The 12,747-nt window shown below is 38.6% G+C and overlaps 1 protein-coding gene across 2 annotated transcripts in view; it reads left to right on the top strand.

Moving 5' to 3' along the window:
- COL28A1 (collagen, type XXVIII, alpha 1) overlaps nucleotides 1-12,747 on the top strand; it is a 172,275-nt gene that overhangs the window by 74,811 nt on the left and 84,717 nt on the right. For both annotated transcript variants that reach the window (XM_008569867.1, XM_008569866.1), the window contains 3 exons: nucleotides 6,609-6,680; nucleotides 7,423-7,491; nucleotides 9,984-10,055. In XM_008569867.1, coding sequence (XP_008568089.1) covers nucleotides 6,609-6,680; nucleotides 7,423-7,491; nucleotides 9,984-10,055 — 213 coding nt within the window. The remainder of the gene's footprint in view (nucleotides 1-6,608; nucleotides 6,681-7,422; nucleotides 7,492-9,983; nucleotides 10,056-12,747) is intronic.

Here is a 12,747-nt window from a genome sequence, read left to right as displayed (position 1 = left end):
TTCCCACATGTTTTTATTCATAAAACATACATTGCTTTTTTGTGTTCTTGAAATTTACATAATGTATCATTCTGCAATATATTTATACTCAGCCTTATGTTTTGTGTTTTTATATGCCTCTAATTCATTTAATTGCTCTATAGTATTCCATTGCATGAAAATATCTCACTTTACACTTATTTTCATGTTGATATTTAAATTGCATCTCATTTTTTGCTTTTGCTAACAATGCTGCCATAAACATTCTGTGTTTCCTTTAGTATAAGTCAGAGTATAAGTTTCTCTGACTTGTAGAATATAGATAGCTAGAAGTAGAACTGGAAGATCATAGAGTATGCAAGTCTTCAATTTTGATAAGGCAAAAATCCTGTTCAAATAGTTGTGCCAGTTTACCCTGCTGCCAATAAAAGATGACGATTTTCCTTTCTCTACATCCTTGCAAATACTCATATAAGTATGTAAAAATATGTCTCATTGTGTTTTTATTCCCTGATAACTGAACAGTTTTTCATGTGCTTAATGAAACTTCAGCTTTTTTTTTTTTTTTTAAAAGATGACCGCTAAGGGAATCTTAACCCTTGACTTGGTGTTGTCAGCACCACGCTCACCCAGTGAGCTAACCAGCCATCCCTATATGGGATCTGAACCCGTGGCTTTGGTATTATCAACACCACACTCTCCCAAGTGAGCCATGGGCCAGCCCCAGCTTTTTTCTTTTGTAAATTCCTGCAGATATTAATTTTGAGGTTGGGTTTTCCTTTCTTATTAATTGGAGTTTTTTATATGTATGGATATCAGTCCTTTTTTATATGTGTTACAAATATCTTCTCCCAGGTGGTGGCTTGTTTTTTTTTTTTTTTTTTTTTTTTTATTTAGAATACAAAAGTTTGAAATTTTGGTTTATTTCTGTGGCTTTATGATTTGTGCATTCTGAATGTTATTTAAACACATTTCTTGACCTCAAAATCATGTTGATATTCTCATGTATTTTTTCTGAGAATTTTAGTGTTTTGCTTTTTAAATTTAGGCCTTCAATCCACATGGAATTCATTTTTGTGTATAGGTCAATGTAGTGATCTATTTTTTCCCTGTAGTAATAACCAGGTGTCCCAGCATCAGTTACTGCATAGTCCCTCTAATATCACCTGTGTCGCCATATCAAGTTTCTATATTTGTGAGGATCAGCACCTAAGCTCTCTATTCTGTTCCACTTGTTTATTTAGATTTCTCAATGCTGTTGCCTCCCTCTCTTGATTATGATAGATTTGTAATGAGTTTTGCTATGTCAAAGGGAGACTACTCTCCTCTTCTTTCTTGGTTGTGATTGATTCTAATATATACATTTTAAGATTGGCTTGTCAAATTAAAAAAAAAATCCCATTGGAATTGCATTGAATCTACAGATTATTAAATAGTGAGTCTTTCATACCACAGAGTAAAACTTTAATATTTCAGGAAATTATTTGTGATTTTCTTCATAAAAATCTTGCACTTCTTTATTTAAACTTATTCCCAGATACCTTGGAGACATTTTTAAAATTATGAATTGTTCTGTTTTTACATCTCATAATTAGCCACTGCAGGTCAATAGAAAAAGGTTTTTTTTCTTTTTTGTTTTTGTTTTTTGTCTTGGTATGTTGATTTTGTATGTAGTCACCCTGTGAAATCTCTTATTATTTCTAATTGTTTGTTGAGCCTCTTGCTTTTTTATTCCATATGTACACTATCATATTGTCTGAAGATAAGGTTTTAACCAGTCTTTTTTAGTTCTTCTTTCTCTTATTTATTTTTATCAGTTTGCACTGCTAGGATCTCCAGTACAATGTTTAATAGAAGTGACTTCAAAGGAAATGCTTCTAAACTTTTACTCGTATGTGTGACATTTACTGTAGGTTTTTGATAGATACCCTCTATTGGGTTAAGGAAATTCCCTTCTATTTCTTTTTTTTTTTTTTCCTTTTTTGTCTTTTTTACTGACTGGTAACGGGATTGCAACCCTCGGTGTTGCGCCCGTACCGGGGACCGGCAACGGGATCGCAACCCCCGGTGCTGCTCCCGCGCCTCGCTCAGCCAGTGAGCGGGAACTGGTCCGTATGCGGGATCCGAACCCTCGGGTGGGAGCGCTGCCGCGCTTCCCAAGCGGCGCACTCATCCAGTGCACCACCGGGCCGGCCCTGACCACCATTTTTAATCCAGGACTACTGCATGGTCCTCCAATCCAATCACTTCTTCAAGGCTCCACCTTTCAATTACCATAATAGGATTTCCCACCCTCTTAACAGTCACAGTTTCTAATACATAAAACTTGGGGGACACAACTTAAATTTCTAATATGTAAAACTTGGGGGACACAATTTAAGCTCCAGGGAGTTTTGAGGGGACACAATTCAATCCACTACATTCTGCCCCTGGCCTCCCAAAACTCATGTCCTTTTCACTTGCAAATGTATTCATTTCATCCCTAAAGTCTTAACTTGTTTCAACTCAAAGGTCCAAAGTTCAAAGTTCCATCTGTGAAATCAGTACAAGTTACCTACTTCCAAGATATAATGGTGGGACAAACATAGGGTACATATGCCCATTCCAAAAGGGAGAAATAGGCCAAAGAAAGGGGTAACAGGTCCCAAACAAGTCTGAAACCCAGCAGGACATGAATTAAATCTTAAAGCTGGTGAATCTTGTAACTTGACTCCATGTTCAACGTCCTCTGCACACTGGTGTGGGGTTTGGGTCCCCAAGTCCTCAGGCAGCTCCACTTCTATGGCTTTTCTGGTCTCAGGTGATGCTCTAGCTCTTGCAGGCTGGCATTGCACCCTGGTAACTCCACAGGTATGGGGTCTCCATAGTGGTCCCGCTCTCATGGCTCCACTAGACATGGAGCTGATGGGGTTTCTCTGCTGCAACTCTGACCCCACATCTCTGCTCGGCATTGCTCTAGTGAAGGTTGTCTGTGGTGACTCTGCACCTGCGATAGATCTCTTCGTGGGCCCCCAGACTTTTCCACACATCCTTTGAATCTGGCATTCTGTGAGCCTAAAGACAACACCATGTGGACACCACCAAGGCTTCTGGCTTGTATCTTCTAAAGCTGGGGGTCCAGCCACACCTGGGACCAATTTAACCATGGCTGGAGCCACCAAAGCAGCTGGGGTGCTGGTGCTGGACGCAGCTTCCCAAGGTGGTCCTGATCAGTGAGCCTATGGAGGGTGCCTCAGGCTTGTTCCCCAAGACCATTTTGTCTTCCTAGGCCTTTGAGCCTGAAATGGAAGGATTGGCCCCAGAGGCTTCTGCAATGCCTTCAGGGCCCTTTCCCCCTTCTCTTGATAATCCCTTTTCTTTGTACTAATCTTCTTAGCTAATGTTAGCTGGGCTGCACCATTGCATGCTCTCTGCTTCTCTACCACATGGCCAGGCTACAAATTTTCTAAGTTTTTACACTCTGCTTCCCTTTTACATTCTGGCTTTATGTCATGTCTTTGCCACCGTAACTCAGCATAGGCTGTTACAAGTAGCCATGCAGCTTCCTGAACGCTTTGCTGCTTAGAGATTTCTTCAGCCAAATGCTCTGGTTCACAACTCCTAAGTTCCAACTTCTACAAAGTCCTAGGGCATGGACGCAATGCAGCCAAGTTCCTTGCCAGTTCACAGCAAGGGTGATCTTTGTTCCAGTTTCCAATAAACTCCTGTTTTCTATCTGAGACCTCCTTAAAAAGGTCTTTACAGCCCATATTTCTATCAACATTCTGCTTTCCACAATGTAACCAGTCCCTAAGACATTCCAAACTTTCCCTAGTCTTTTTATGTCCTTCTGAGTCCTCCAAACTCCTCCAGTCTTTGCCTAACACCCAGTTCCAAAGCTGCTTCCACATTTTTAAGTATTTGTTATAAGTAACACCCCACTTCTCTGGTACTAATTTTCTGTATTAGTCCATTTAGGTTGTGTATATCAAAATACTTGAAACTGGATGATTTATAAAGAAAAATGACATTTATTGCTTACAGTTTCTGAGCCTGGGAAGTCCAAAGTCCATCTGGTGGTGGTGACGGTGACCCAGGGGTCTCACATTGCAAGATGGTCAAAGCAGAGAGAGCAGAGAGAACAAAAGGCAGACTCTCCTCTTCTTTCAAAGCCCTCAGAATCATGCCCCTGACCACCATTTTTAATCCGTTCACTAGGCATGGTCCTACAATCCAATCACCTCTTCAAGGTTTCACCTTTCAATTGCCATAATAGGATTTCCCACCCTCTTAACAGTCACAGTTTCTAATACATAAAAGTTTCTAACACATAAAACTTGGGGGACACAAGTTAAGTTTCTAATACATAGAACTTGGGGGACACAGTTTAAGCTGCAGGGAGTTTGGGGGGACATAATTCAATCCAATACTTCTAGTAATTTTAGTACCAGTGTCATTCCTGGGTCAGTTTCAATGGATTGATTTTTCTCAACACAAAGGGCTGTATTTCCAGTTTTTTTGAATGTCTGATAATTTTTTATTGGATGCACAACATTGTTAATTTTACCTTTTTGGGTGCTGAATATTTTTGTATTCCTCTATTTTTGAGCTTTGTTCTTTTTGCTAAGTTACTTGAAAATAGTTTGAGCCTTGCTTTTAAACTTTGTTAGGTAGGACCAGAGCAACATTTAATCTAGGGTTAATTTTTTTCCACTACTGAGGCAATACTCCTTTTTAGAACTCTAACCTGTGCCTTTAGAATTGGGAGCAGACACCATTCCTGGCTCACTGTTCTTTCTCTCTAATACTTTAAGTTGGTTTTTTCCCTGGTCTTGGATAGTTTCTTTACACACTCGTACTGAGCAGTACTCATCTGAATACTTGAGGAGGTGCTCAACAGTTCTTCCTAGTTTTCTCTGTTTTACTCTTTTCTCTCTGTTAATTCACCCTGTGAACTTCTGATACTATGGTATAATAACCCAGACTCCTACCTTTGTCCCCTTAATTAGAGAGATGTCTGAACTTTCCCTGAGTTTTCTCTCCCTACATCAGTTCAGACAGTAAAGTGGGGGAAATTGTAGCATTAACCTAATATGATTTCCCTCTTCATGGATTAATGTCCTTCACTACTTGGTGCCGAATGTCCTGAGAGACATTGTTTCATATATTTTGTCTGTTTTTTTAGTCGTGTTCTGGATCAAGTTAAATCTGGTCCCTTTCCTCCATTTTGTTTGGAATCTTAAGTTGCATCTGTTTTCATAGGTAGACTTCTATAATTTAGTTTTCTTGTCATTGATTTTTGTATCAAGATTTTATTAGCCTCATAAAATAAATTGGGTAAGCTTCCCTTTTTCTATTTTTTAGAACCGTTTGCATAAGATAGGCAATACCTATTCCTAAAAGGTTTTAAAGTTTGGTAGGTCTTAACTGTAAAACCAACTAAGCCTGTGATCTTGAAGAAAGGAAACAGGCACATTCAATCACTGATTCAATTTATTTAATGGTTTATTTAGCTTGTCCATTCCTTTTTATGCCATTTATTTAATTTATCTTTTTCTTGAACATTATCCATTTATTAATGTTTTCTAATATTTTTGTTTAAAATTGTCACAGAAATTTTCAGTGACTTTAAAAAATCTGTACTATGTATATAGTTAACATCTTCCTGTTATTCCTAATAGCGTTTATTGGTACCTTTTATTTTAAATGTGAATTATTCCTGTTAGAAGTTTATCTTAGTAGTTTTTTAAAAAGTATTACCTTTCAATTTTGTGAATCTTTTTACTTTTTGTTTTCAAGTTTATTATTTTCTTCTGTCATCTTTATCATATCCTTCTACTTATTTTTACGTTTACTGTGCTTTTTTTCCCACTAGATTTTTTAAGTCAGTTGAAATGACTTTCAATTATTTTTAATACTTTTTGCTCTTCATAAATGCAGTGAGAACACTTTTATATTGTTTGAAAGTGGCATGTGTTTTTTCTGAACATTTTAAAGGACTGAATTGTAAACGAACTTGAAAGCAAGTTGAATTATTGAATGATAGAGCTGGAAGTGGTGTTAGGTCCCAAATTTTCTATTTCACTTTTATGTTACAGTCGTAAAACTGATGTAACAAAGTACTGCAAACTGGGAGAATCCTTCCTTGTCTCTTCTTAGCTTCTGGTGATGGCCGTCAGTCCTTGGCGTTCCTCGGCTTGCAGCGGCATCTCTCTAACCTTTGCTTCTGTCGCAACGTGGTGCTCTGCCTTTGTGTCTGTTTTCACGTGGTGTTTCCCTCTTCTTGTGACACCTGTCATATTGAATTAGGGCCAATGTTGTGACCTCATCTTAACTTGATTTTATTTCTATAAACCCTATTTCCAATTAAGGTCACATTCATAGGTACCAAAGGTTAGGACGTCAACATATCTTTGGGGCAGGGGGTCACAATTCAATTCGCAGCAACAGAATCCAAAACTGAGGCCCAGAGTAGTTAAATCACTTACCCAACCAAGGTCAAATATTTTAATTACTGTTAATTACTAATCAGATTACTAGGCGCTTTTCTCAGACACTATGAGATATATCCAATTGCAAATACCTCAAAAGGGAGGTGCGTGACAAATATGCATGAACGTCTGGAAAATAAAGTCTTTATCATCCACCAGGGGGAGCCAGGCTCAATAGGGCTCCCAGGACAGCCAGGAGTACCTGGAGAAGATGGGGCTGCAGGGAGAAAGGTAACACCCAGTTTTTCATATTACTGGCGTAAAAACTGTTGAACCAAACTCCCATACTGGTCCTGCAAGAGCACAAATTAAACCATCCAGGACAAACTTAGTCTCTTAAAAAAAAAGTCCCGCAATTCTTAATTTCTTGTTTTGCTTACCCCAAATAGAAAGAGTGCCAAATTAAAGGCTAAGGTTGTGTCACATCCTTTGCCTTCTCTCTGGTGTTTTGGCCATGGTATTCTCTGGTTCCTTCAGAATTTCTAGAAAGTACGTCAAATGAAACTTAAGAGAAAAACACTTTTTTCCTCTGAAAGAAGAGTCTGGTAAATGCATTCAGGAAGTAAGGCCATTGTAAAGATTTCCTGAAGTATTTTGAGTTGACATTTGAAATACTCATTTTTCAATAAAAGTAGTGAAAAACAGCAGATGGAAAGGCTGAAGGTCTTACTTGTTAAAAAAAAAATATCCACGAAATGTGAATAAAGAGCCAAAGGAAAGTGAGCTTATTGCTTTGGAAATTGGCTGAGAAATTGTACTTTTAAAATGATATTTCAGCTGCTCTGAGTTAAACTGGAGTTTAATGTTAATTTATTCAAGTTGATAAACTTCCAAATTAATTTTGAGACTCGAGTGAAGGTCTGTTCTGTTTTGCAGGGTCTCAGTTGAATCCACTGGCAGTAAGAGGAGACAAGGTGGGGATTATACATACTGTCTGTGAAGGGTCAGCTAACACGCATCTCATTTCCTTTAGGGAGAAGCTGGGCTTCCAGGAGCAAGAGGCCCAGAGGGACCGCCTGGAAAAGGACAACCTGGCCCCAAGGTATGGAAATGACAGTGTTGGGGGAATCAGCCTATCTGTGTTCTGGTCCTGATACTAAGCAGCCAATTTAAGAGAATTCTGACTTTTATTCTTGCTATGTCAAATGTGTTTACATCTGGCTTAAAACTAGGAATACTGTCTTCTGAGCTTTTGGAAGACAGCAAGTATGTATTATTCATTTTTATTTTCCTAACATCTGTCATGAGACCCAGCATATAGAAGGCTTCAACACATGTTTTTTCAATAAATGGCCAGATTGACATTTAAAAAAACACATAGGAAGGAAAAGATGGCTTGAGATACATCATTGAGACTTGAAAGTCTATAAATTTTCTTCAAATATTTATAGAATCCCTCACAATAATAAGAAATATCACCATATTAAATGGCAGTTTCACTTCACAACTTGGCATAAATTTATCTCACACCCTGTAAAAATGCTAGTTGAATAACATCTTTATATGTCAAAGTGAGAATACATATATTCACCAGTAGGATGAGACCAATAGTGATATAACTTATGGCCTCTAAGGTGCCAGATGTTCCTGCAATTTTTATGTACAGTAATCAAAGCCCATATAGAGATTCTTATGGATTATATATGAGTTCAGTAAAAACAAAATTTGTATGCTTATTAATGTTCTATTTATTATTCCATTAAGATAGTTATTGGTAGCTATCATCTCTGTCTTGTGAGATATTAGCTAAAATTAAATCCTTAATATTAAATGTGAGAATTTGAGATTGAATATATTTGTAGACTTTCAAACATTTTTACTTATTGGTTTACTAGACTAGGATCTTTTTGCGGGGGAGGGGTGTGTACAGGGACCACCTTTTTAACATCCTGCAAAATACACTTTTAGAAATGCTGGCCTATTAACATTCAGGAAAAAATGATGTTTTCTAGAATATACTTTTAGAAAATGGACACTGGGAGTTAATAGTTGAAGCTGTGAGAATCAATGACATCTGTGAGAAAGACAGCTGAGGTTGAAGCTCTGCACTGTGTGTTGGCTGGACAAAGAGCATTCAGAACAGCACAGGCAGAATAGTACCATGTTAGGGAAACCAAGGAGAAAGGGTTTCAAGGTGATAGCAATGGGCGGTATCAAATGCCACCAACGGAACAAGAGAATGTGCATTAGAAAGAGAGGCCACTAGATTTGTGGCTTTGAGATGGTTTGTGGCTTATGGAGGGCTATTGGGGAAAAGTGGTAGGAATGTGTTACTTAGCCCAGGCGAGCCATGGTTCAGCATTGGCACTTTATTACATTTAGATGTGTTCCTGCTGTTGTCTTCTGGGGTGATTTAGGTCAATAAGTTGAATTTGGTAGTGAATGGAAGAAAATAAAGAGTTGTGGTTGGGCTTTGTCTCTACTGGCAAATTATATAATAAGTGATGTTTGAAAATTCAACTTTATTTTTATTGTTATTACCTTTGTCACTGCTTTCCATTAGTATGGACCATGGGGAGTTAATTTCATCCCTGTAGATTCCATAGGAGGTCACCTCTTTTTAGTGGAGTGCCTGCTTTGTTGATAACCTTAGTATAGTCCAGTGGTTCTCAAGGTGTGGTCCCAGCACCAGCAGCATCAGCATCACCTGGGAATATTAGAAATGCAAATTCTTGGGCTCTAATGCAGACCTACTAAATTAGAAAATATGGGTGTAGGGCCCAGCAATGTGTGTTCTAATAAGCCCTTCAGGTGAGTCTGAGGCTCAAGTTTGAAAATTATGGTATAGTCATTTATATCATAAATGTTTAAATGGCCTCAGCTGCAAACCCTGAAGGGTTTTATTTATTATTTTCTTGGCAAGTTTGGCACACTCTTGGATATGGTGCCTTGCAGTTGAGCCCTAGTTGAGAGACAGTTTTATAATACTGTGAGGTTTCAGGTTGAAGGTAACAATTCTTTTAGGGGAACACTGCCTTGTACAGACATGCCGGGGAACAGCCAGTAGGCAGTTTCTAGATCTGCCCCAAGTTAATGCTCCAGCATCTTCCTACTGATAAAATTATTGGTCTCCTTTTGGGGAAAGAATTAGACTCCCCACTGAAGAAAAAATGAGGCTGTGATTTGAAAAATGTCTCATATTCTGTTTTAAAACTGAAATAGCATGAAAACTGAAAAACAGCATGAAAAAGTAGAGATAGCTTTCTTTTCTGAAACTGTGAATGTTTCAGAACCATCTGTTAATAGACTAAGGGTGCAAAATAACTGCAAATTCAAGTAAAAGTTCCCAAAGAAAGATACAGAGCTTAGATTTTAAAAAATATTAAATCATGTTGAATAAGTGGTGAAGACTGAACAATTCTGAAGTCATTCAATCTGTTCAAGAACATTGACAATCCCTGCATAATTGAACTGTGCCTGGAGCACATCACTTTAAAATTGGTATTAGTGGAGATTCTGGCTCTGATACAGTCATTATTAGGTTGGGAAGGGTTTGTTAATACAACGTCTATATTTTTATAATTATTTTGATAGGGTGATGAAGGAAAGAAAGGGAGCAAAGGAAATCAAGGACAGAGGGGATTTCCAGGGCCTGAAGGGCCAAAGGTATGTTTCTTATATTCTCATTTATGCTTTGGGGAGATGGTAATTGTGTCTGGTTTTAGTAGAATATTAGATTTCTACTGCAAATTAGATTCCTTGTTTCCTTTCCAGCAAATACAAAATAAAAACTTAAAATAAAAAAAGCCTTAGAAAACATACTATTTCCAGACCATAATAGAATGGAATAAAGAGATTGCATAAAATATGTAATCTTCATAGGAATATTTATGCTTCTAAGAGAGAACATGTACGTCAGTCCTCTTTAGTAACAACCAAATATTCATAAGCTGAGATAATGTCAGGACCATGGGAGATACCAATTCTCCGTCCTCTTGTTTCGCTCAACAACAAAAAACTCTGAGACTGCGACGCAGCACCGCCATGGTGAGGAGCAGGCGTCAGAAGGCTCTTCTCGTCCTGCTCCACCCTGAACCCTTTGGAGCCAGTCACTTCAATTGTAGAAAGAATATAATAATATGATGCACTTCACAAGGTTGCGGTGAATATAACAGAGTTAATAAGCACTGAGCACAGTTCCTGGCACATAGTAAGTGTTCAATATGTGGTGTTATTCAGAGAGAAAGAGCAATATTGTGAGATGGAAAGAAAGGGATCTGTGTTTTGATAAATTGGCAGAACAGGGTGCTGAGACAGAAGTGAAGGACACCATGTGTATGTCTTGGCTTAACCCCAGGGAACACTGAGGTCATTTGAATGTGTCGGGAAACAGAAACTGCAACGTAAGAGAGTTCATGCCTCTAGGAAGATGCTAATTGTAAGAAAGAGATAAGGAGTATGTTTAAGAACAAGGTGATTAAAGAGCAAATTTTTAAAAATGGTACAGCAAGATAAGAGCAGGTACAAAACAGGGTATCACCTCTGGGCCAGTGACTGTGTAATTTCTGTGTCCATCACTATATCTCCTGGGGAGCTTGTTAAAAACCCAGATTTCTTGGTCCCATTCTGAGAGATCTGGATTCAATAGGTGGGGGGCCCCAGGAATTTGCATTTCTCAAATAAGGACGTCTGCTGCAGGCAGTCCAAGAAGCACATTATGAGAAATGCCACTATATAAGAAATAAGTGGTATTAGTATTGGTGACAATAATTATGCTCTGTGTCTTAGGTACTCTTATTGAAAGTGAATATTTTTCTGTATTTTGAAATAAAGCTGTTTTTTAAGATGAAGATGAAGAATTTCTATATTTTAAATTATAGTCACATTTTCATACTTTTTTTTTAAAAAGAGAACTGTATACTTTCTACTGCTGTCAGACGTAGGGTCTGGGGGCCCGATAGTTGGCCTTATCCCACCCAGTCCTCTTACCAGATTCTTGACTCTGCCACAGTTAAGAATACAAGGGCAGAGTCACAGTAGAAAGTGAGAACAAGTTTAATATAACAGATAAGAAATACAGGTTCCACAGAGAGAGTGTGACATAGCTCCAGAGACTGAGCAGGGCCCACACCAAGTTTAACACAAAAGCAAGAAATGCACACTTAAAGTTCAGTACAAAGTGCAGGCTGGCTCAAGAGAGTGAGCAGCCACATGCTGAAGGTGAGTTCAATACAAAGTAAAGTACACACACCTCAGCCAGTGCAGTGAGGGTGGCCTCCAGGAAAATGAGCAACACCACCACCTTTGGCTGGGATTCGGCTTTTACAATTTCTTTCTCTAATGAATATTCAGTTAAGGAAGTGGTTCCCAGTTATGTAACATTTAGTCTGGCACATGTTCAGTTGGTCTCTTCCTGGAGCACGTTCATCGGTCAGACCCTATCACATGCACCAGGCATATTCTAGAATATTCTGTGCTCTCTATAGAGCATGCCCAGCCACTGGATTTGCATAAGTCAGCCCTTTGTGGTCTCATTTTCCCTCTGTATTGGTGCTGAAAATAGGTCTAACTGGCAATGGTAACTTTCCTCAATGAAAGAGGAGCCCAGAGGAGGGTGCCTGAGACCTTGGGGAATGGCTGGAAACCCAAAGGCGTGTTCTGAAGGGAACTGAGCACCTCCTATATCACTATGATACTTTCCATATTTAAAAGTAATTGGCCTCTTAAAAAAAAAAGTAGAACAAATTAAGTCTGGAAGCATAACTTTGCTTTACCCCTGGTTTTAGTGAAGAATTTTGTTAGATTAATGTTTTGTTTCTTTGTAAAAGGATTGGATAGAGTTTTATCTGTTGCCAGATCCTGGCTGTGTCATGTGCTATTGCCTTACGGGTCTGGATTTAAGGACTGGCATACACATGCTCTGGCATGAATTGGGCCCCAGTAGACCCGCATGCTCAGCTTGCCTTATTATATTGGCTAATTAGCCCAGCAGGAGGCCTCAGCTGTGAAGATGAACATGGCTCAGGGCAGGAGTCATCACTGGTGAATCTGACTGATGGAATCCCTCCTGGAGGAAGCAGAATGACCGAATAGGTAGCTCAGGTTTTTGAGTTTTCAGAGAACGTGAATCAGGGAGAGGCAGGATTAGTCAGCAATCTGAGATCCTAGAGGGTCAAGTCAAAACATAGCACAGAAATAGCTCATTCCTTAAGATATTTCTTTTTTTTTTTTTTGGCCAAGGACTAGGTAATAAATATTTTAGACTTTGTGAGCCAAGAGGCAAAATGGAAGATATTTTGTAGGTACCTATATTAACCATTTGAGTGTGTGCAAACTATTCTTAGCCTGAGGATGTATA

The sequence above is a fragment of the Galeopterus variegatus genome, unplaced genomic scaffold (assembly GCF_000696425.1).
Source record: "Galeopterus variegatus unplaced genomic scaffold, G_variegatus-3.0.2 Scaffold538, whole genome shotgun sequence".
NCBI classification, from domain to species: domain Eukaryota; kingdom Metazoa; phylum Chordata; class Mammalia; order Dermoptera; family Cynocephalidae; genus Galeopterus; species Galeopterus variegatus.
This window is presented reverse-complemented; position numbering and strand designations above follow the sequence as displayed.